We start from the raw sequence: 26579 nt of genomic DNA on the forward strand, positions 1-26579 counted from the left end.
TCAAGGCACAGCCACATCTAAATCAGACTAAATATGGCTGGAAGAAACTAAAGATAGTGGGTGAATAACTATATCAATAGGATTTCACATGGAGCGGATCCCGGCCTGGCTTCGTTGATTCTTGTTACACGCTGGATAAATTTTATCATGTTGTAGGTAAGTCGAGATAAATAAAGATTATGCAGGTTCGATTCGTGGTGGAGACACATTAGCCGTGCTCTGAGAGCCAGACAACTGCAAGGTATGTCTTGAGAGGAAGATGCCAGTAGACAGATAGTCTAGGTCGAATCACACGGAACTGGATTTCCAGTGGGAATGCTCTAGTTGATGCTGGACTGGCTACCCATCTGCTAGTTTTTGCCTCACATGATAATTGTTACCGTACTCGTCGGTATACTTTTGTTCCCATATGACATTGCGCAGGGCATACAATCTAAAAAGATGGAAGAGCAATTTGAAGAACGTTGCAGGAGAATTACTGCTGTTATTAAAAATTAAAAGAGAAAAGTATGGACTAGAAATTGGCTCGAAAGAAAATGTGGTAATCAATGCGTACTGAACAAGCTTTTTAATGAACTCGGATTAATACATGAGATTCGCAGGATTCATTCATTAAAAAAAATAGTTCGTTGAACTAAATACATCAAACATTTAATATGCTTGTAATAATGAGGATTTTCATCGCTTTTGCATAAATACCTAAATATTAATGAACTGAACACGAATGCTCATAATCTCTGTTACTTTTTTCTTTTATCGAGAAGCGAACAAAACAACCAACACTCGGAAACCACAGACAAAAAACTTTCCTTTTGCAAACTCCCAGATTATCTTCACGTGGCCAAACTTCGCTCTGATTGGCTGATCCACAGAATCCAGTTGAGGAAAACCAGTTGCAATTAGAATATGGTCGATTCCTCAAAACCAGTCAAGCATTCCACCCAGGTAGCCAGTTCAGGACCAACTAGGGCATTCCTACTGGATATCCAGTTCCGCGTGATTCGGGCTTTAGCTGAACTGCCGAAGATAAAAGAAGTCAGGTGTCGTCTGCAGAGGTAACTAGTCAATGCAACAAGTATCACACAAGCTGAAGAAATGAAACAATGGAAAATAAATATATTTAGGAAAGACTGAACGGCACCCTAGGCTTCAGACTCCTAGCCTACCACTCCAGCTCACCGAACGCCACTGTTGCAGTGGTTGGGATCCCACATCACACTGAAGCTCCTCCAGTTTCGATAAGTCTCTCTGTGCATAAAAGTAAACAAGTAGTCTTTTCCAGTTTGGATTATCTCGGCTTAGATGATATTTTTTCCAACAATGTCCGCGAGTAAAGCAGTTCTGGGGCTCAACCTGAATATATAGGGGTCTGGACATGATGTTGACATACGAACACAGTGAGACAGTTAAGTGATCGGTTGGTTCGTATGAACTTTCTAGCCTGATCATTACCTGTGCGTAATTAGAGGTCGGTTAGTTCATTGAACTCTCCAGCCTAATTATTGCCTATTTTTGTGGGAGCAGGAAAAGGTTTATTATCCATTTTGCCTTGACTCATGTCACTCAACAGGTCGCTAGGTGCCGTGGCTTACCGCGAGCTGATGGCTTTCTGGAGATGAGGCCTTGCTCGAAAAAGGTTTATTATCCGTTGATATCACACTACCTTGAGGGCCTCTCCGATGGCGTAGTGGTAACATCGTCGCCTTATAATCAAGGGGTCCCGGGTTCAATACCAAGTGGAGGCACATAGTACATAGTTCGGATCCCACTTTAAACTGTAGGGCCAGTCACAATTAGCCTACTGTGCATTTGAAACTCAAATAAAACCTTTTTACCTTGGTAACACTGTTAAGCCTTGTTTCCATGTTAATAAAACATTCAAATGCTGACGAAGGAAAAATTTATTGCATGGAAATATACACTAAAAATGTAATGTTTCCACCCTCTAACAGGGTCTAATCTTGTCTGAAGAAGACCGTTTGAATGTTTTACTTTTTACCTTGTGTGTGAAGTACAGTTTGATCTTCAATTCTGGTGTAATAGCTGGTTTACATGGTCGAGTGAGCGGGAGAGTTACTGCGAAGAGATACTGGCCTGTCTGCTCGACTCGGCCCTTCTATGGCGAGTAGCTGTTTACACACTTTCTACTAGACTCCAGCAAAGTGGGATAGTAGCCGCAGCTGTTTCGTGCTCCATGGACAGCCACTCCAGTAGTCTCCCCAGTTGTTTACACGGGGAGAGTAGCTCGCTTGACCCTACTCGTTCCAGCCAGTAGCGTACGCAGGATTTCATCAAGGGGGGTGTTATTTCGAAAACTTTCTACAAATTCACATTACCATTGTTTTATTATACTTTAATAATAATAATAATAATAATAATAATAAATTAGTTAATAATTCTTATAATTAATTAATTAGTTTAATTATCACTAATAATTACTATTAATGCAGTTGCTATTTATGGAAGAAATAGAACAAAATTACATTTCTTTTGTTTCTTTGTTACAAAATAATTGTCTAGTCAACTGTTATTTGTATATGATAAGTGAGACATTTTAAGTGTGAAGAAAATCCATAAAAACAAGCAAATATATTAAATTCATTGAAATAATCGAAATATGAAACTCATGCAAGGAGCCGCGCTGGTCTAGTCTGACAACTGCGTGGGATATCCGGGTTCAATTCCCGGAATTGGTTGGAATTTATCCAGCCTTGTCTCCGCACCCAGCCTCATAGCAATGGGTACCTGAGAGCAACCTTGAGGGATGAAGGCTGCCGGAGCATGGTGCTGATCACATCACCTGCAAAATAGATCGAGAATCTTTGGGGCCCACAACACCACTACGTGCGCCTTCATGGCACGGTGCTATATGCACGGGGGAATTTACATTACCTTTACCTATGGAACTCGCCCAGGATGATGATGAAGAGCGAGAATACATGTTGGTAAATTCCACTGAGTCTATGTTTTCGTTGAGAAGTAAGTTTATAAACATTCCAACACATTTATCACTTCTAGGTGATTCACAAAGCACTTCTTCAACATTATTTAATGATGTGGATGTAGACTCGGCATCACTTGAGAGTTCACAAGGGGATGTGAAATCGGGAATAACGTTTGCAATAACGTTGGCACACTGCGACGAAGCAAGGAATTTTCACAATTCTCGCGAGAGTCACTGCGCGACTTTTTGCAAAAAAAATTGCAAAATTGAACTTTGCGGCCGCTTAGATTGTGTTTGGAATGTTCTGTTTTTCTTCATGCTGCATGGGAATAATAATTCAAATTATTATTATTATTATTATTATTACTGTCGCAGATCTTTGACTGTGATAAATTAGCCATTTTTAATTTTTTTCTACATCATTTTCCATAATATTTCAAAAGCTCAAGCGGGGGGTTTAAACCCGGTAACCCCCCCCCCCCTTGCGTACACCATTGGTTCCAGCTACTCTCCCGTCTACTCAACGAATGTAAACCAGGCTTTAGTGAAGTTCCGTAGGATATCACATTATGGGGAATCCCCCCTTTTTTTAACTAGCTTCTTTATAGAGAACACCAGAAACATGGAAATATTGTACTGTTCAAGAAAAAAATTCCTATCCACCACACTTAATTCTGGGATACTATGACCCGATGAAATTTTAAACGCGAGAGAAGACAATCATTGGATATGACTGCTCATTTGTAAACAGTCGTATGCCCAATAGTATTTGGAGGGATTACGCCCTATTTTCAGTCAGGGTCGAATTTTTCCTTCTTTCAATGTGCTTTTACACTCGCGTATGTAGAAAGGCTGGACTTTGGCGAGCATTGATCCACTTTTGGTAGTTATCAATTTGATAAACTAATAGTACAAAATTGTATTTTTATTTTATCCTTGTAGAGATGAGTGAAAAGCTGGCACTAATTGTTTCTTGTTTTTACACATTTCAAACCATTACTAAACCGGGATGCATACTTATTATATTTTGCTTAAAACTTTTATCCGCCTCGTTCAAGGGAAATATTTTCAAACTAGAAATTTGAGTCATGAAGTTCACATTGTGTGGCCTCTCACATAAAAATCTCATTTTTTATAGTTTTTAAAAGGGTCTCCCTTATCGCACAACACTTGAGCAACCTTGCGTTCTGGTGTCAGACGAGGAATGCCTACGCTGTTAGGTTAGGTCTGTTACATTTGGTTCTATTAACATACACTGCTAATTTATTATTTATGCTAAGAGAACTCAACCTAGCTAGCCTAACCTAACAACTTATGCATTTAGCCTACAATTAAAAGCATTCTCCCGTGACATCAGAACGCAAGGTTGCTGAAGTGTTGTGCGATAAGGGAGACTTTTTTTTTTTTAACAACTAGTTTTTACACTGTTCTTTTCTTCGGTCTTCTGGTCCTCATTGGCTGTGTTGTGCTATGGGTTATTTTTCTTTTTGGTTGTTCTACTGGAGTAATATAATAAACTTTATTTCTGTTATCGACTTTCATGATAATATTTTTTCGTTTTACAACGAAATTATGTAAATTTCAAGGATGGGTTGACTGAATTACATGACCCCCCCCCCCCCTTTGCACTCTACCAGTTCCCTTTGGTCAGGCCAAGGGCAGGAAGAAAAATACCAGAAAAATGGTGATTTGGAAACCTAATGCAAAAACATTATTTTCCTGTAAGCTATGGCCATGATCCACACTTTAAAAAATATGTAAATGAAGGATAGTGGATCTTTATATCAACTTCAGATTGTTTCCAAACAATAGCTTATGATCTTACATGTCACATTCTTACAGCATACCTAATCAATCTTCAAAATTAGGAATCAGCACCAGGAACTGGAATGTGCAGTAGGAAAATAGTCTCAGACTATAATAATGGAACTGAAAACTGTATTGTATCCCGTTATACTCCTCCTGGGTGCAACAATTGTCCGCCGTCTAGCAGCACTGCTCTATGCACTTATACACCTCATTGTAACCATTCTGCAACATCCGATTGTCTCCCTGAGTACATACTTCCTGGTACGTTCGACCCTTCGTTCTACTGGCAAGGCCTCTGTCCCTCCAGACAGCCATGCTACCCGTACTACTACCCTAATGAACGCTACGTAGACTACCCAGCCTGGCTCGTGTCACCCTTAAGTAACCCTCTCATCCCTTACTCTTGTCCTTACTGCTTCCTCGACGAGTACTTCAAGCTGGTCTGCAATCTGTACTTGGTGTCGCTTCTCTTCAACTGCTGCAGTGCGCACCAGAGCAACTTCGTTCAGTGCCAATATAATGCCTGCAATCTGTGTGGCCTCGTCCATTCTGCAGGAGTGCCAGGGTCTGAACAGAAGAGTATAGAGCAGAGGCCGTCAGCAGGTGAGGAATCTGGAGGAAGAAGATCGGCTAGTGAGATACGGCAAAGAGAGTCAGGCGGTGAAGAATCGTTGGGAAGGAGATCAGCTAGTGAGGAGCAGCGAAGATCATCAGGAGGTGATGAATCTTTGGGCAGAAGATTGTCAGGTAGTGAAGAGCAGAGAAGATCATCAGGATTTGATGAATCTTTGCGCAGGGGATTGTCCACGATGGAAGAAAACAGAAGAGCAGCAGAAGATAAAGAATCTTGTGGAAGAAGATCCTCAGGTAGTCACCAAGAACAAAAGAGGTCAGGAAGTGTGGAATCTAGGAGGTCATCAGCTAGTGAAGCACAGGAAAGGTAAGATTTTGTGTGTGTAAGGGGGGAGGTATTCTGTGTGTGTGTGTGTGTGTGTGTGTGTGTGTGTGTGTGTGTGTGTGTGTGTGTGTGTGTGTGTGTGTGTGTGTGTGTGTGTGTGTGTGTGTGTGTGTGTGCACGCAGGACTGACATGATTTAATATTCATACAATGTAATTCTCATTTTTAAAAACACCAAGCATTTTAGCTTGTTTTAGAACATATAGTTTTGTGGTTATGTATTTCATATACTTGTGAAATAATGCTTGATTGATTGAGTTGGTGTTTTAAGTCTACTTTATGCACAGTAAGGCTAATCGGGACTGGACCTACAGTTTAAAGTCGGATCCGAACCACTATAGGCCTCCACCAGGTATTGAACCTGGGACCCCTTGATATTCAACCCCTACCAATTAATCAGAAAGGCTTGGTTTATGGTTATTTTGGTGTTAAATATAGTTAGAAAAATGTACTTAGAACTATCTCAACAAATCAAAGATTCTGGATCATCTCCTCTATTTGTTTCTTCAGTATTATCTTAGAAAACCTGAGTATAATCATAAAATGTCTATTTTTATAATTGTGCTTTTATATCTCCTTCACCATCATGTTACTTGCAAATTAAAAAGTATTTTTTATGCAAATCACATGTTGAACCACAACATGCATAGCTAGTACGAGGGTCACTATTTATGTTTTGAGCCTAACAATGAAAAAACAGGAATTTGGCATTGAAAACTGATTTATTGTTTTTCGAAGTATTCTCCTTTATGGTCAATACACTTTTGCATTCGTTCGAACCATTTGTCAAAGCAGTTTTCCCAATCTTCTTGAGACACCTCCATAATATGGTTTTTGAACGCATCAACGGCATCTTCCGCCGACGAAAATCGTTGTCCACGCAATTTATTCTTGACATTCGGGAACAAGAAGAAGTCATTGGGTGCCAAATCAGGACTGTACGGTGGATGACCCATCAATTCGATTTTTTGACTGTTCATAAAGTCGGTTGTTAGACGAGATGTGTGACAGCTGGCATTGTCTTGATGAAGAATGATCCGACGGCGTTTGTTTGTTTTCCGTATTTGACCGAAGACTTCTGGCAAACAAATTGTTGTGTACCATTCAGAGTTGACCGTTCTATGTTCCTCTAAAGGCACAGTTGCCACATGACCAGTTTTCCCGAAAAAACAGGCGACCATTTGTTTCGATGTGCTTCGAGCGCGAACAACTTTTGTTGGATTGGGTTCATCTTGAAACGCCCATAGAGTCGACTGCTGTTTACGTTCCAGCTCATATGCATATATCCATGATTCGTCACCTGTTACAATCTTATATACGTCTTTTGAAGCACCACGATTGTATTTATTGAGCATTACCAATTGACGCGAGAGTTTTTTTGAGTTTTTGTCAAATTGTGTGGGATCCAACGAGAACATACCTTTCTCACAGCTAAATGATCAGGTAATATTTTATATATGCTGGTGGAACTAATGCCTATGGTTGCCTCAATCTCACAGTATGTCACATGACGATCTTGCAGTATTAGGTTTTGCACAGCATCAATGTTTTCTTGAACAACAACTGATTTTGGACGACCTTCGCGAATCTTGTCGGTGAGCGAATGGCGGCCACGATTACATTCGTTATACCAGCGTTTCACAGTGGCAAAGAATGGCGCTTCATCGCCAAATGTGGAAGTAAGTTGATCGATGCACTCTTGTCTTGATATTCCACGTCGAAAATCGTAAAAAATCATCGCACAAAAATGTTCACGAGTTAATTCCATTTTATTGTTGTCGCGCAATCTCCAAGGCAACATAAACAACACAAATGAAGCTATTGACAAAACATTTGAAGTACGTTATGGTCAATAATGCCAGACGATTCCGTGCAAAAGTCAAATCGTGCCTAACTTCAATCAGTGTTGCCAAGGCTCAAAATATAAATAGTGACCCTCATAAAATACCATGCAATTTAGAATTGGGGGGTACCATATTTCTGGAAGTAACTACATTGCTTCTAAATAGAAGTTCTATGGACAGAAATTTAACTAATTTGAATGCATTCTGGTCATTTTCATTATTATCTTCCTTTTGAATTACTGTAGCCTTTGGGCTGAAATTAAGTGCCCATAACTACACATGGATTCTTAAGTTCACAAGAATGCTATTGAAACTGACCATCCATAGCCAGTTGTCTCTCCAGAAATTTTGTAAGGTGTGGGTTACACCTTCTCTTGTTATATTTGCCATATTTTATTCGTTCAACTTTTTTTTTTAATCTGATCCAAATGGGGTGTTTATTAACTCTACAAATTTCTCCCCACACAACTGCTTATGACACTTCATGGGAATGGGGTTGAAAATATAATTAAATAATCATGTAAAAAGGTACTTCATATGTAGATAAATGGATAAAATAGGGCTAACTTAAGTGTGGACAAATTTCAAGAGCACATGAAAATTTGGAATAGATTAATTTCTGAAAGAGAAAGCAAGAGAGACTGAGAATAGCCTGCAGAAAGAAAAGCAAAGTAGTACGGAGAAGTGAAAAAAAAAATAAGAAGAAGTAGTATGATCCAAATTCAGAATCAGTGGGAAGAAGTAATATGATACAAGGAACTAGCTGGCTCAACTAGAATTAATACATGCAGGTAGATATTACCAGATATAAAGGGAGCATGATCTTGAAAGAAAAAAATATTGTTATAAACGGATGGTTGGGAAAAAATTAACAAGATTTTTATTATCATCATCAGGGCCATATCAAGGTTTGTTGAGGCCCCTGGGCAAAATGTTCTGTGGGGGCTCCTTATTTTTTTTATTACTTTTTACTAGGAGTTTTATTAGCTCAATATGTTAACCACCAATTTTCAGCAGTTGAAATGGTAGATCTGATTTTAGAATCAGTAGTCATTCACAATCAAACATATTGCAGATAGGTTTGCAGGGAGAATAGCGCAGTAAAATAAAGTTACAGGACAAAAATTGTAGCGGTATAGTAGCAGTAAAATTCTGCGTCTAAATGTCTACAGTACATTATGAAGAGTGAACACCGTAACTACAATATATAGTAAATACTAAGGAGGTTCAGACGGAAACAGAGAACTGATCAGTAGACTGTACTTACGTACATAATTTATTATAAATGATATTATTTACAATTAAGAGTAAATATGCATTTCATATGCACGGTCCATCTACAGGACAATTACCGACAGGTTCATTGTGGAAATTGTAGTAACTGCACTTTCTACAAGAAAATTCCCAAAGGCTTAACACTTATAGTAGACACACTTTTCTTGCCTTTTTTGCTGAAAATTCATCGAGAATTGATTGTTTGAATAAGTGTGCCTTATTTCCACACCACAGCCAAATCAATCCATGGTATAAAGTATACTGAGCTTCAGATATCTACAAACAGATCAACTGAGAGCTGTGCTACAATTGGATCAGAAGAGTGTAGACATACAACAATACTGAAGTTTTTTTTATTTTTAAAATACAACTTCTTATGTAATTTTTCACAAGCACAGCCAGTTGGTTAGAAGATTTTTTTGGTGGAGGCCCTTCACAGCTTTCTTTTGGTGGGGAACCCGGGGCAATTGCCCCAGTTGCCCATAGGTTAATCTGGCCCTGATCATCATCGATTAAAAGGCTGCATATTTACTTAGAGAATTAGCAAACCATAATAGCAAAGAAAACAATATTTAAATATCTAAATTGTGACACAACTATTTTACACCTCGAGCACAATGCAACATGAATTATGAAAATAGCAATTGATCAAGGACTAAGATCAAACCAGTGCTCGAAGTAGGAGGGAACGCAGGGAGATGCCATACTCACAGTTAAGATAAATTTCATAAAGCATACCCTCATCTAGAAAAATTTGCATAAGAATTCCTCTCCATGTTAATTCCTACAATTATCCTCCCTCTATCCCCAGACTTGGCTATGTATCCATCTAGCTAGGAATTTCCACTTCGAGCACCAGACCATTCATGTATCAATATGAACTCTCTCTTTATCATCGCACAACAAGCACTAGAACAAGAAAATAAATTGTATATGAATTTCATTGATTTTGAAATGTATTGGATGAAGTGCATGAAGATTATACCAGGTGTTCAAAAATTATTGGTCTATTTTGTAAGACTATATTTTCACCAGCACCATTTGAAAGAGGAATGAATATTTGAAGTTTCACACAGACCTTAATGCACTCAATGTACACCCACAATGTGGTACGACAGTATCCCGTTGGTACTTTCATTCTTGCCAAACCTTCTCAAGCATGTCTTGCAAGAAGTTTCCGTAATGATGCACCTTCGCAGTTCCGGCAGTGTGTGTGGAAATGCAGGAACGTAAACATTGACTTTTATGAAACTCCACAGGAAGAATGTATTCTCTTACCAATATTATTTCATTCTTAAAGGAAACAGTATGAAACTTGCAATACAAGGGACTCCTTTTAGTCAGAAGATATAGAATTTGCAAATGATACCTATTTTCAGCAAGAGCATGTGCAATAAAAAGGAAGCAAAACTGAAAGCAACAATCAAATTAAATGTAAACAAAAAATGTAAATGCCATAAGATGCAGCAATGTCATTAGACATAAAAAATCACTGCAAACAGAAACTAGGCAAAGATGGAGGATGAGACAGATATCAAAGCAAGGTTTGGTAATGCACAAATTGCTTTCAACTTTTAAAACAATTTGACTTTCAGGCAAGATTTCAATACAAACTAAGTTTACAATATTTAGCACAAATATTTAAAGTGTGTGCTTCATGGGTTAGATACATGGAGATACACGAAGATGGGAATAAAGGGGGGAAATACAGTTATTTGTAAATGAATATTTTTGAAGACCCACATTAAGAATTAGATGGACTGACAGAACGTGGAGTTGAAAGGTTGGCTGCACATATTTCACCTACCCAAATCTGTCTGAAGTTGACACTCTGGCATTGTACAAGAAACCTGTATCAGTCTTACTTTCCCCTATAATAATCAGTGGCGAAGCTTGACATTTTTACGTAGTCATCGCAAGACTTGCCAAACGTCAGGGTCAATCTTTCAATCCTGGAAGGGGAAGGTGGAGGGGGCATTCCTACATTGATAATGATTATAACAGTGTTCGTACATAACGTGTGAACTAAATCTATTCTTAAAAAAAAAAAAAAATGGAAATTTTTTTAACTTCTCTCTCCAAAATTTGGATTGCTTCCGAAATCCGGGTAGTAGAAAAAAAATTTTTGAATAGAGATTTTTAGATTTTCCGGAATCCTGATATTTTTGGCCATCCCTGGTGTGAAAGTAAGATTATGTTAGGGAAAAGGTTCTGTTTGAGTAAGTATGTCTATCACCTCGAGAACAAAAATCTTGATCAATCTTGTCATTTGTAAGCATAGTAAACACAAAACAGCAGGAAGTACTTCGTGTTTTGTAAACCAAGTACATTTTTCCCCCGAAAAATCGATATTTGAACCGCAGGATCCAAAAAAATTAAAAGAAGAAATACTATGAAGAAAATAGAATGGATCCAGAATTGCTTCTTTTTTTTTCCAGTTCTTTCTAGCACTAACCGTGGGGAAATTTATGCATTTGCTTACTTATATTTTTTCTATGCACCATTACTTTCATCATGTATTCTGTGTAAGTTGCATTGAGATGCTCTTCAATATGTTTTTTTTCTCTTCAAAAACAAGAGCGTTGCATGCTTTACAGTGCTGGACATCTGAGAAGTTTCATCTTGATGTCACAGAAACCCTGCAGTGTTTGTAAACAAGGAGGCTGAAAAAAAAGGCTCTCTCATGACCAGACCTTCAATAGCAGGGGAAAAGTGGTCGAAGGACCTTGGATTCGCAGACCTGCTGCGATGAGCTGGCCTGCCTGACACCATTGCACTCAACGGAAACGCAGCGGGATGGTTGGGCATGGGGGGAGGGGGTGTAGAACTAGGCTCTCCTTTCAATGCGCTAAACTTAGCGAATATCTTGCGTATTTCTAGCTGTTTAATGGTGTTACTTGACTAATTTCGCTCAAATATGCGAATATTCTGATTTATTTTTTCTTCTTCCCTAAAATATTTAAAAAGCAATATTTTTATTATTTTGCTTTGTCATCGCCACATCTCCCAATGACCGGACGCCTCGCCTCTGATAATAATTAATGTACTTAGACACAGCGGTGAAACTACACATAAGAAACAAGCTCACAGCTAAAAATGCTAAAATGCAGTAACAAAAGGACATTGTGACCCCCGCCCCCTTTCCTCCTAATGGCTGGATAACAACCCTTTGGATAAAGAAGGAAACGAGGATGGATTGGTCATACACTGAGAGAAGGCATACAAAGAACACTGTGCGAAAGTACTGTGGAATCTAGCATGAAAGCAACAAACAGACATTTCCAGGAAGAGACAAAAAAAAATCATGTATAAAGAAGTAGTGAAGTAACAGTTACTCTTTTTCCAATAAGTAGCCATAGTAGTAGCCCATAAGGAATAACTTCCTGAAGTGTTACTTAATTAAGATAAAGCAAAGTCTACATTTCAATTATTCCTTCCAGATCAATGGCTTCGGGAAAATCTTCTCGGAGGTCAAGCTTAACTGGAAGCAGAAGAGCAACGATCCAAGAGGAGATGGGAGAATAAAAGCTTCAACAGCATGAAAAAAGGCAGTAATTTTGCTGAAGTGACTTGCAACTTTGTAGCAGAATGTACATAGATAAAATTACTTAATTTCCAATACCTTGCTTCGAATTTACTCAACTATGATTAATAATGACTTTTCAGGTGGTATATAATAGCAGTGGCTGCCACTCAAGCTGTGTTTTTTAAGGGCAGGAGGAACAGTTTGTGTCTAGCCAGAAGCGAAGACCCCAAACCCCTCCTCCCCCAACAACCCTTCCCTGCGGCGAGCTGGGGAAAGAGAAGTCTGTGTGCTGGATGGTTGTAGGAGAAAACTTAGCATTACACTTATGGTTGTTCTTATCAAACTTCCGATGGCGTAGAAAAATGTAGGAACAGAAACAGAAGAGGCTCAGGGTTCCATTTCCAGTTAGGCAAGTCGAAATGTCCATTTGATTAGACGTTACCTCAAGTTGAAGTTGCCTCTCCATAAGGAAATATATGGGATCGTGTACAACGTAACCCATGGTGCAACAGCCCGTGAAGGCCAGGGCCTACCTACTGACTGCCGGCCTCACTCCCACCTGCCGAACTGCGAGATCAACCAACCAGTTACAGGGTGCCGTGTGGTGATGAACCCCCCGTCATTGTTGTAGGTTTCCATGACCGAGGTATCTTGTATATACTTAATCATAATATTTTTCACATATCGTATCTGGCTTAATAATAATTTTTAAAAAAAAACACTTCCACTCCCAACATGGGGAGAAATTCATACTCTCTTTTGCCTCTGTCGTTTCTTTCAGTAGCAGTTCATGATTGCTGTTTTAAGTCCACTTTATGCACAGTAAGGCTAATCGGGACTGGACCTACTGTTTAAAGTGGGATCCGAACCACTATGTGCCACCACCAGGTATTGAACCCGGGACCCCTTGATTACAAGGTGACGACGCTACCACTGTGCCATCGGGGAGGCTCCAGTAGCAGTTCACATTTTGATGTTATTGAAATAAATGTCCACCTCGTGCAAAAATTTTCCTCGAGACTTAACTTTAATCACTTAGCTGTTCTAATATCTTTCCTCCACCAGTTTCTACTTTGTTAATTAATTCAACTTTTCACATAATCTTAAACTTTGCAAATCAGTTACCCAATTTGTCAAGTTGTAGGTTATTCTGTTTTTTCTAGCTTGATTGTAAAAGGAAATATTCTGGAACATTGTGGACGGTGGTGGTCAGGATTTCTCTTTCAGGAAAGGAAGGCAAACTTCCAATTAAAATGTATTGGAAAATTATAAATGGAAAACTGTACTGATTTAAGTTCCTGCAATGTACTTATTTATCAATTGTGAGTCTACCGGATGTATAAAATACCACTTTTATAGATCAAATATGTTAAATCCACATGAAAATTTATGATTTTTGCGTTGTTTTTAATAGACTGTATGCCAAATGTGTTGAAATTCATGAAAAACATGAAAAATTACATACAATGATTCAGTTATGTTTTCTTTCTTAACATAAAAACAAGTGTCAATCTACAAAAGGCACTGGACTTTGCTTACCTTCACACTTTGGAGAAAGTCCTCGTCCTAAGTTATTCGCTTAGTGTGCTCCAGAGTCTGGAATCACGGTCTCCATGTATCCTGTAGTGCAGCTCATCGTTTCATGGTTCGTGACCTTATCTGCGAGAGCTGAGGTTCGTTTCTGTTGGGTCTCTAGTCACATGGGCATCACGGGTAACAAGGCAACGCTGCTGCCAAGTCTGTCAATGCAAACAGGAGTGTTCTTGTCCACCTTCTTTCGGGGACCTGCAGAATGTGTTTTGTTGCTCCCTACTTGACATGTGGCAGGAAGAGTGGGACGAGGTAACTGGGAACAAGCTTCACGCTATCAAATCCATCATTGTTGCATGACATTTCTTGTACCATCCCCCATTCTCATTCTGTGTGTTGTCCTGTGTCATGTCCTTATGTGTGCTGAGTGCCTCTTTACAGCCTCAGCTTTTAACCAAAGTCATAATATTTTAATATTCTAGTTACGACACGACATTACAGTTGTTTATTTTAGTTCTGTTAATCTAAGTCAGAATATTTTAGTCTTCCAACATTGCAGTTATGTTATTAGTTACATTAGATTTTGTTCAGGTAAGGGGCTGGACGGGTGCAAAATAGGCTAAGTGTTGATGCACCAAAAATTTTAAATTCAAAATTCAAAATTTACAGCCTCAGCTTTTAACCAGTCAGAAAATTTTAAGATTTTAGTTTTACTGCATTACAGTTATGGTACTTATGTATTTATTTATGGTAAGGGGCTGGACCGCGTATAGTGTGACGGGTGCAAAATAGCCTTAGTGTTGACACACCCAAAATTTTAAACTCAAATTTAAAAATTAATTTGCTGCATTGGCTGGACCCTCTAATGTATAGTGTATGTAATGTTATGTTGTCCTGCATACTGACCGTGCGGTCTAAGGCATCATGCTTTTCTCCTGATATTTCGATCCCACCATAGTGACGAAATTGGAGAGATACGAATGAGTAGCGTAACCCAGTCACGTAATCCTACTACTACGACTGTGGGTTCGTTGTGCTGAACGCACATCACCCCGTAATTGGTTGGCTGATCTCACACATCTGTTGAGGAATGTGGGAGTGAGGCCGGCAGTGGGTAGGTAGGACCTGGCCCTCATGGGCTGTTGCACCATGGTTTATTATTAATGTCATGCTATATACGAGGCATATTCATAAAGTAAGTCACGTTTGCAAATATTGCCGCTGTAGCGCTGCAGTCGCTACCGTGTGAGTTCTCGCTGACGTCCTTCATCCATTAGTAAGCCACAGGCTGTGGTGGGAGCAGGTCATGCTTTTCCTTCGTAGGTTTATGAAGGTTTGAAATGTTCAAGAAAATCAATCGGCCGCCGAACGTGAAACCGGTAGACATCCACCGTCAACTGTGAGAGGTCTTTATTTCTGATGTTTAAAGAAGGTCGTGAGACAGTTCACGATGAGCCAAGGAGCGGTCGGCCATCTGTTGTGACCGAGAATTTGGTGCGTGCGGTCGATGCGGAAATTCGTGAAAACAGATGCTTCACAATATCGTCGCTTTCCAATGAATTTCCACAAATTTCAAGAAAACAGTCCTCTACGAAATTGTGACAGTTCGCCTGGAATCAAAGATTGAGGTCAGTGTTTCGACGAGGATGATGATGTCGAAGCAGGAGTGCATGGATGGCTTTCATCGGGAACATTCTATGACGATGGGATACAAAAAGCAGTGCCACGCTATGACAAATGCTTGAAAAATGGTGGAAACTACGTAGAAAAATAGTTTAAGGTCTGTAGAATGCAATGCAATAAGAAAAGGTACAAAACTATTTTACTTTATTTCTTACACCCTTTCGGTACTTACTTTCCGAATACACCTCGTATTTGGCATTTTCTCATCAAATGTGCCGATGTTACTCTCCTCAGACAAGTTTTAATCATATCAACTGTTTATCATGCATGTTCGGAGATGATGATAGTGTTTTAACAAATGTTTTTAGCTTCTTGAATAGAGGGAGCCTCTTACACTTCTTCTTGGAAAATTTTTAGTTTATCCTCATCTTTTTAATGTGTGGTGTACGTATCCTGTACAGTCCCTTTGCAACTTTGCACTTTTGACCTGTCTCTAAGAACTCTATCAGCACTCCCAAATCTATAAAGAATGGCTGGTTTTGTCTCTGTAAACACATCATTTTAGGACAGTGTGATTTGGACAAATTTCAGGAGGGTTCTGGCCTCCAGTGAGCAGTACCTGGCTATGTCAATGCCTGTATGTTGGTAGTATCACACACATAAACATGCATATAAGGGACTATTTTAACTGCCACCTATATAAAATTTATTGATGCTGATAACTAGAGCTAAGATTTTCAGGGCTGCATCATTATTATTATTATTATTTGTGAAACAAAATATGTAGAAAATGTAGCAGAATACAGAACTTCGTGTTATCAAAACTAATTACATGAAAGTGCTCTGTTAGGGCAAATGTCTGCATATTTACATAACCACTTCAACATGTTTGAGCATATTTTTTAGTTGCATATTTTCCAATTTTCAAAGTATGAAGAATGAAGCATTTTAAATTTGTTTCTCTTGTGCCAGCCAAAGCAGAATTATTTTTTCCTTGGTACAATGCTTTGTTGGTTGATTTGCCTATCATGTACATTTGAAAATTTGCAGAGTATTCTGTCTCATAAATAGGGCCCGGCTTTTATGTAGCCAAAACATGTGAAATATGTACATAAATATATAGAAAAAATTGTTGAAATATGTAAAAAAATATGTAAGTATAAGAAAACATCCAATATACATATATATCATTTCCATATTGTTTTTTATGTTATTGACAGTAAAAAATGTAATTATACTATAATGTTTTCCTCAATATTATTATAGCCTATTTTAAAAAGTTATCTTGATATAACGAAATTTTAATGTTTTATATAGCATTGAAAAATTAAAATCTGATAAATTGGTAACACGAATTACAGTGGTTTAGAGTAGAATTGATTACCCAGTTTTGCCATATATTTTTCACCATAGAGATGCATTTAAATGTAGAAAAATATTCTCATTGAATAAACAAAACAGTGAAAAATAAAATGTGCATTTAGTGTAACAATTTCTTTGAACGTTTGTCCCATAATTATAGCTGTTTACCCACTGAAACCAGAAATATCGATAATAATGCACTTTATGTAAAAATATGTAATGTAAATAGGAAATATATAATCAGTGTCAAAATATGGGAACATACGTAACATGACAAAAGAAATATAAAGGCAGTGGAGATGAAATTTTTAAGGAGTATATTGGTGAAGACTAGAAGGGATAGAATAAGGCAGATCCGACAGACAGAGGGTGTGGTAAAGCTTCAGGACAGGATAGATCAGGCACAGATGAGATGGTTCGGACACATGAAGAGGATGGATGCAGAAAGACTACCAGTAAGAGCTTACAATGCACAAGGAGTGGGAATAATGCCAAGTGGGAGGCCAAGATGTCAGTGGAAAGAGCAGATAGGGGAGAATGTTAGGAGAAGAGGAGAAGATTGGAACACCGTAGAAAGAGAGGAATGGTGGAAGACCAGAAAACAATGGGGAGGCTTGACTTCTATGCCAACCCAGCCAGAGGCAGCAAACGGTGAAGGATGATGATGATGTAACATGAAATCCACATATATCATTCCAAACATTGAAATTTGACGACATCTGTAATTTTTGCTTGGCTACATAGAAGGGGAAAAAATATGTAATTGCATGAAAATCATAAAGTATGTGAAATATCTCTGCATAGGGTATTGATATGTATTAGAGTACAATAAATAGCCTACAAAGTTTACAGTCTGTCTGTAAGTCTACACAGGGCTGTGTCCAGCCAAAAAAACAAGGAAATTGCTTTTATCCTTCAGACTGTGAGTGTCTGCAAAAGTTGGAAACTACATTACAGTTCATTTATTTTACTTGTGCATGGAATAGATGACAGAAGTGTTACTAGAGAGGCATAGAGTAAGCAACACTGCAGTAGAGTGAGTAAGGTCAGGAAAAAAACATTGCCTTGAAGTAACTTCAGCAAATATTATGCTCCACTCTTGCAATAACTAACACAAATACAGTTGACATACAGGAAGCACCACTATTTGCAGTGGAAAAAGATTAAATTCCTACAATGAAAAAAAAAAAAAGGTACTTGTATTCAACTTTGATTGAAGTTTATGCAGGCAGAACTTTCCCATGTAAACTAATTACAAATTAAAAATGTTGCAAGTTCAATAGTATATATTTCTTGGAAACTCTGTCCGACCTTTGTGGCAGAGTGGTTAGCACAGTACCAGGAGTCACAGGTTCGAATCCCTGCCTGGGCATGGGTATTCTTTGTGAGTGTCCCTTCATCAGTTCTATCATCACTCATCCTCATCTTCGCATTTAGAAAACAAAATTCCACTTAAATTACCTTTTTCATTAGATTTCTATGACATATGCTAGCAGAGTTTCTTTTCTTGATCACGTTGGCACTACAAATCATACTAGTTGCTGGCCGCCACTGCCACATACCTCTCAGAAATAGTATTTACCCAGTTTATCATAAAAAAATACTGAACGATATTTTAAATAGCTGCTATTGTTGTAAAAATAGTATTAATTCAATGCAAAAGGTTAAAGATGGGGAAAACTTCTCATTTCATCATTAATCACAAGGGTGTGCATTTTTGCCTATTTGTCTTTTTTGTTCCTTTGTAATAAAACATAGGTTTTAATACATAGAAATTTCCAGCGAAAAATCAGGTGAGGCCAGGCTGGCTCGGTAGCTCAGTGGATAGAGCAATGGCACGGTATGCCAGACACCCAGATTCGAGTCCTGGTCAAGCCTTCATTTTTCGCTGAAAATTTCTACATAGTACATCTCCTATGTGTGCCTAATCTACAATAGGCTTCCATGTTTTAAGTTTATTTCATGGTGTTCCTAGTTCAAAACAGAATTTTTATAGTGCCTATAAATGCCTATTTTGAGGGTTAGTGCCTATTTTGTTTATTCATGCTAAAAGTGCCTATTCAGCAATTTTTGCTTGCTTCAGCTTTTTTATATGTCTTTTGCCTTCCCTACATTGATGAATGTAAGGCTTTGTAGATGTTTAAATGACCTTGGTAGCCTTTGTAGATGTTGAAATGTGGTATTTGCCAGATTTGAGAGTCTCAAGGCATGTCAGATCTTTGGAAATTCAGCAAACTGGACAACTTGTTGGTGACTCATACTTGGACAAAACGACGCCAATCCACCCCTTCTTTTTTCCACCTGAAAGCTTGTTCTCATTTACTTTGTTGCGTGTGTGTGAAATGAAGTAGATGGTTATCTGTGGAGATATCATGTCCATTGTTTAAAAAAGCAAAATGTCACAAAAATACAATCCACTCACTACTGCATTCACACGCTGCCTCTAAATGAATTCCAAGCACCAAGACCACTCAACGCGATCTAGACTAGAACTGGTCCTTGTGATTTCCGTAATTTTTAGAAGCACTCATAAACCATTCCCGGTCAGCCAACAATTTTCTACTCCCCACTGTATCTCTAGTTGTTTGAAGGTCAACGACCTCCTTTTCCACTCCTCTGCAACCATTCAATGATGTTCTTGTCCCTGCTCTATGCCACACTTTCCCTTTGCCTGTGATAATTTGGCTTCAAAATTCCCCGTTCCTGGGAAAATTACATGCTGGGAAAAATTGGTTTGCAACATTGACCCAGACTGTTGAGGAAGTTCAGAGGGTTTTTTCCTCCACCATATGTAACCCTGTTCCCTCTCCTGTAACAGTTTGGCTCCACAATTCCCCAATCCTGGGGAAATTACATGCTGGGAAAAATTCGTTTGCAACATTGATCGGATGATCTTTGTGGTAGACCTGTCACACTTGCCTGTCACCCCCGTGGAGTTGCCCGCCGGCGCTGGGCCAGCCACCTCGCAAATTCAAAGAAAGCGGGTAATGTTTCCAACTCCTAAGAAATCAGGTTAATCTTCTTAAAAGAAATGAACAATTTTATGCATATTTCCTGATAGATATTTTTTTTTTGTATTTTGGTCACTGAGTCTAGGCTTCGCAGATAGTCTAGATAGCCCCGAATATACGCCTCTGACCTTACCAAGTATGGAATGTTTATTTGCGGCAGAGTCTATATATAGATTGTTTATCTTAGCTTCATTTTGCGGAAAGTCTTTTTATAGTAATTTATTTTGGTATTATTTACGATGAAGGGAATTTGTGGTTTCATCTTTTTGGATGCACTTTCCTTCAAGGTCGCTGCAGGGAAGGGGTTAAGAAATGGATAGCTGAAGAAGCTTGTTTGCCACCAATGGAAAATTTGCTTTCTATTATTTAGCTTAACTTTTCTTCCACTTTTGGCTAATCGCGACAATTAGGATGAAATTTATGAAGGAACACTCACAAAGAACACCCATGCCGGGATTCGAATCAGGGACCCCTGGTGTGAAAGCCATGCTGTGCTAACCACTCCTCCTTGGAAGTTGGCCCCGCTGATATAAGAATAGAGTCAAGCTGCTTCTGACAAGATTTCCAGGGCCTCTGAAAATGTTTATCTACCCTTGCGTTATTCTGAAATAAGGATAACGGTGAAATATGCAAACTGTGACGAGCTGTCATCTTGCAATCCCTCAGTTCTGCATAGAACAATGCTAAGTTATGTGGAAAAAACTTAGTGTAGTAGCCTAGTGTTGAATATAGAGAAAGACACTAAGTCAAACGAAATTATATATTCTAAAATTTAATGCAATACACAAAGCAACAGCTCACATACTTCACTTGTGTCAAAAAATGCAAAAGCTTTAAGTTAACCAGGTTGTGTTATCCTAGCCTATCCTTCTTGCAAATGAAGATTTGATTCAAAATTGATTGTGTAAGATTTGCGTGCAATCAGCACAATGGACAAATTTTAATTCGAACTTGCTTTATTTGTTTTTTGTTAAAAGGGTGCAAATTGTTCTTTGATCACTTGTGAACAATTTGGCATGAAACTGGAGCAATTGTTCAAACTGGCACAATCGTTAGCACAAGCTCTTCATGTGAGAATTACTTTAACTGGCGATTCCCGGCAAATGTAAATTTCGATCACAATAGTGTTAATAGTTTGTGAATCATTAGCGCATTAAATTGTAATAACCAGTGGCATACCAAGGATTTTCGAAAGGTAGGGTTACGAGGGTCACTATTTATATTTTGAGCCTAACAATGAAAAAACAGGAATTTGGCATTGAAAACTGCTTTATTGTTTTTCGAAGTATTCTCCTTTATGGTCAATACACTTTTGCATTCGTTCGAACCATTTGTCAAAGCAGTTTTTCTAATCTTCTTGAAACACCTCCATAATATGGTTTTTGAACGCATCAACGGCATCTTCCGCCGATGAAAATCGTTGTCCACGCAATTTATTCTTGACATTTGGGAACAAGAAGAAGTCATTGGGTGCCAAATCAGGACTGTACGGCGGATGACCCATCAATTCGATTTTTTGACTGTTCATAAAGTCGGTTGTTAGACGAGATGTGTGACAGCTGGCATTGTCTTGATGAAGAATGATCCGACGGCGTTTGTTTGTTTTCCGTATTTGACCGAAGACCTCTGGCAAACAAATTGTTGTGTACCATTCAGAGTTGACCGTTCTACGTTCCTCTAAAGGCATAGTTGCCACATGACCAGTTTTCCCGAAAAAACAGGCGACCATTTGTTTCGATTGCTTCGAGCGCGAACAACTTTTGTTGGATTGGGTTCATCTTGAAACACCCATACAGTCGACTGCTGTTTACGTTCCGGCTCATATGCATATATCCATGATTCGTCACCTGTTACAATCTTATATACGTCTTTTGAAGCACCACGATTGTATTTATTGAGCATTCGTTTGCACCAATTGACGCGAGCATCTTTTTGAGTTTGTCAAATTGAGTGGGATCCAACGAGAACATACCTTTCTCACAGCTAAATGATCATGTAATATTTTATATATGCTGGTGGAACTAATGGCTATGGTTGCCTCAATCTCACAGTATGTCACATGACGATCTTGCAGTATTAGGTTTTGCACAGCATCAATGTTTTCTTGAACAACAACAGATTTTGGACAACCTTTGCGAATCTCGTCGGTGAGCGAATGAATGGCGGCCACGATTAAATTAGTTATACCAGCGTTTCACAGTGGCAAAGGATAGGACTTCATCGTCAAATGTGGAAGTAAGTTGATCGATGCGCTCTTGTCTTGATAATCCATGTCGAAAATCGTAAAATATAATCGCTCGAAAATGTTCACGAGTTAATTCCATTTTATTGTTGTCGCCCAATCTCCAAGGCAACATAAACAACACAAATCAAGCTGTTGACAAAACATTTGAAGTACGTTATGGTCAATAATGTCAGACGATTCCGTGCAAACGTCAAATTGCGCCTAACTTCAATCAGTGTTGCCAAGGCTCAAAATATAAATAGTGACCCTCGTACATGTACATTTTTAGTAACATAACCCGTGGCTCTACAGCCCTCGAAGGGCCTTGGACTATCTCCTGACTGCCAGTCTCCCTCCCACAATCCTACCTAGAGGTGTGGAGATCTTCAACCAGTAATGGGGTGACGTGGGGTCGGCACGTCAAACCCTCAGCCATTATAGATTTCCCAGACAATAGTCAGCCTTCATTTTACCATCTTTTCCGTTCTTTTTAGGAATACTAAGCCAGTGGGAGGTTATGACCTCCACCCCTTCCCTTGGGCTGTAACTGTGCATTGGAAGAAGAAATTGAAATATGCTCATATTCAATGCCTATTTAAATTTAAATGTCTTTTTCATTTTTGGGTGATTTTAAGTGCCTATTTTAGTGCCTTTTCTATGTTATAGTGCCTTTTAATTGCCTATTTTAATCATCTTTGGTGCCTTTTTGCCGACCTATTTGAGAGGTTTTTAGTGCCTATAAATCCGCACCCTATTAATTATATTAGATCCTTGAAGAAGAAAACGGAGTTGATGGGGACTGTATTTTTATGTATTGAAGAGATGTTAATTTAAATGTTGGTTCTTAATAACAGCTGGTAGCTCAGTGGCAGACTTTCAATCTCACCACAGAAGTTTCTTGGTTCAAGTCCTGACCTGGGCAAATACAGTTACTCACAATGTTGTTCATACGGGGCAAACGTATCGACAGAGTCGGATTTGCTAAAGAGCATTTAAATAAGGATTAGGAGTTTTGGAATAATGTGATCTTATCCGATTAAACCAAAATAAACCTCCATGTGTGTGGAGGAAGGCAAATACGCAGGACAATGCTGCCAATACAACGCCTATGGTAAAACATGGTGGAGGATCCGTTATGACCTGGGCCTGTATGTCTACTAAAAGAGCTGGGAAAATGCAAGTCATTGGCGGAATCATGGACAAACATGTCTGTAATAACATCCTGAAGAATAACGTAAAAAAAAAAAAATTACCCAGCAAATGGGGTTGCCACATGTGTTCACATTCCAGCAGGATGACGACAGCAAACACCGACTGGTTGATTTTGAATGTACCAAAGCAGTTGAAAACACTCAAAGTTCAGATCTGAATCCGATTAAGCATTTATGGACATTTTTGAAGAAATGTGTCCATAAACATGAGTGCAAGTGAAAAGAAGTTCTGAAGAGGGCATAGCTTTAGAGTGGGAAGGAATCAGCCCAGACATCTGCAAGACCTTGGTCGCTTCTATGCACAGAAGATGCCAAGCTGTTATTAAGGCCCAAGGTTATGCATCTGGCTATTAAACTTTCTCATTTTGTAACATTTTCATGTTTCTTTTTCTGTTTTCATTACAAGTAAAGGAACAGAAATGTGGCATAAAAGTAGCTTGCTTACACTAAAATTTTGTGTTTTTTGTTATTAATAAAGTTTATGGGGGAACAAACGGTTGTAAATAAATCACCATATGTGTTATAACTACATGTAGTGAGAATACCTAATGTACTAAGGCTTCTTATAACTTTTGCTATTGTTTTTCCTTCTCACAATTCATCTGTACGAGCAACATTGTGAGTAACTGTATTTGCCCATGTAAATTGGAATAGTATAAAGATTTAACCCATATATTCTGTCTCATGAAACACATATTTGTATAGTAACTATCTATAATATTGTTAAGTATAGGAGCAATTATAGGTAAATACCTCCTCCCCAAAAGTTTTTCTGTCTACTGCTACACCTGAAAAAAGTAGTTTTTATCATTTTTTAACATTTTGGCATATTTATTGCTAACAATAATAATAGTAGTGTGTGATCCAGAATGCGAAAAAAGTCGACAAAAATAGAAATTTTGACTTTTCGGTAATGGGATAAAACATTACCACTTTTGTAAACAACTAAATAGGGCATGAAACTGCCATAAAAAATTTTCTCTAAATTTATTATTTGTTCTTGTTTTCGGGTCTTAAAATGGCAGCTTGTGAAAATGGAATTTTCGGACTATATTTTATACTTATTTTTAAGACTTGTTGACAATATAATTATGCTAGGTAGACTCACAACTTCCAGTAATGAGAGAACACATATTTGAATTACAGTAAAATATAATGCTTTTATTTTTGACTTGAAAATACAAAAGTTATCATGAGTTAACATAGCTTTCGCCGCTATTTCTAAAGCAAAGGATACTTTACAGTATTGTGAAAATGGCACGGGAGAAAATTTTGCTACTTTTTCCTATTTTTTTACAAATTTAGCTTATTTGTGAACGTGTGCTACGTTGTTAATGGGTCAGCTGGCAACCCTGAATCAAAAGTGGTCACGTGCGTGCACGCTAGGGGAATAGGTTGTCTCCGATTTCGCTATCAGCTGATGCTTAATACATATAGAAGTAGTGCAATGTAACAGAAATTTATTCAAACGTCCCCAACAACCCCTAACACCTCCCAAAACCTTCATCAACACCCTCCCTAAAATTTTCCCCAAGGACTCGGCTGTGTATATATTACCCAGAAGCAAAATTACTTCGTAAATTCAAGTTATAATTACATTAAAGCATTTGATTAACAATATCTTTATTGGTTAAACTAATTGTATTAATTTTGAACATCTTTATTGTATTTCACAATTGATAAAAATAAGAGAAAAGATCATGTTTAAATACCAAGCTGAAACGCAGGAGCACACATGTGGGTGAAATTGACACAGGCGATGTTTCTACGGCCCTGTTAGGGAACTAACAAAGCCTCATAGCTGATTCAAGGCCATGACATTCGAAAGTGTTTACTGGGAACATACTGAAAAGGGGTGCCTCAGGCACACTCATTGGTAAAGATGAAAGAAATATTTCAAAATGTTTTGGGTTATTTATACCCATTCACGTGTCCTTGCAGGTTAATGGTGAAGGTGTGTCATAGAAATCCTGAAAAACCTGATGAAGACAGAAATTATTTTATATATTAATTTTCATTCATGTTTCATTTGTGTTAGATTCTATAAATTTGAAAAATATCATTTAAGATTGTGTTAAGACCTTTAGTGTTGATGTGTCGCGGTGCTGCAGGAAAGTATTTTAAGGATATGAAAACTGTTGCCAAAAAGAAGATAATTTTATCTAAAGATAATTTCAGTTGACTTTTTAAAAAATATGTTGTTTGTAGTTGCTTTTTCTTCACTCTATGCAATCTCAAAACCAGATTATCAGTTTTGAAGAAAGTAGCGACAGAAATAATAGGTGATAAACTGAAGAGCTTCGCTGGGAAAATACGTCTAAGGAACTCGTATTCACAGCTAAAGTGCATTTAAGGAAATATATTGGAACTAGTAAATAAATATTATTTAATGCCTTAAAATATATTAATTTATCTTGAAAGTGATTTGATAGGAAGTCTGTTTTCCTCGCTTTGAACATTTATTGTGCATAAATTCATTTTAACAATACTTCTCACATTTTTACTATTATTATTATTTTCTTACTATCATTATAATCCTTATTTTTATTATTTTTGTTATTATTTAATCTATTTCTGGAAATGGATTTCGGTTTCCTAGTGTATTGTTTAATTTTACTGTGGTTTCAAGTGTGTATTGAAATAGGTCAAAATTATACTTTTTTGTATATAAATCAAAATAATCATCAAAATTATCAATCTCATGTGAATTCTGTGGAACAAAAGTGTGAATTATTCCTTAAAATTGCTAATCTTACACATTTGTATTGATTTAGGGGTCAAATAGAGAGCTCCTGATTTTTGCCGATTTTTTTGCATTCCGGATCACTGTGCACTGATGGAAAGACATGTGTACATAAGTTACTTTTAAAAAGTTACTGTCCAACAAATAAACTGTCTCCTAATGAGGTTTTATTATTTTTATACAGGGTGAACCAGAAGTGATAGCACAAACTGAAACGGTGAAGAGTACATAATAGTAACAGCAAAAAAGTCTCTGTAAACATGAGGTTTCAAATGAGCAGTTTGTGAAATAATTGCGCATGCATGGTTATGATCCAACACTGACTTGATTGTACACATCGTATGCTTTTCACGTGTGAGGTGTCATAGTTCTACTTAGTAAACAAATAACAGAATTCAAAGGTTCACCTCGCTTGACATTACTGTTGCTGTTATTACCACGGTTTATTGTACTATACACTATGTTAGATGTTCGGCAGTGTCCAGTTTTAAGCAAAGAAACCTCAGAGTGCGCAAGGAGA

General features: G+C 38.0%; 1 protein-coding gene across 1 annotated transcript; it reads left to right on the forward strand.

Annotated features, from left to right (window-relative positions):
• Positions 1 to 12448, forward strand: LOC145990331 (uncharacterized). The gene is made up of 3 exons (XM_083126024.1): positions 1 to 156; positions 4787 to 5693; positions 12270 to 12448. Exons 2-3 carry the CDS (start codon positions 4834 to 4836, stop codon positions 12352 to 12354), a joined length of 945 nt encoding a protein of 314 aa, XP_082982150.1. The 5' UTR covers positions 1 to 156; positions 4787 to 4833; the 3' UTR covers positions 12355 to 12448.
• Positions 12449 to 26579: the final 14131 nt, after the last annotated feature.

The sequence above is a fragment of the Lepisma saccharinum genome, chromosome 7 (genome assembly GCF_977018435.1).
Source record: "Lepisma saccharinum chromosome 7, izLepSacc3.1, whole genome shotgun sequence".
Lineage (NCBI taxonomy): Eukaryota > Metazoa > Arthropoda > Insecta > Zygentoma > Lepismatidae > Lepisma > Lepisma saccharinum.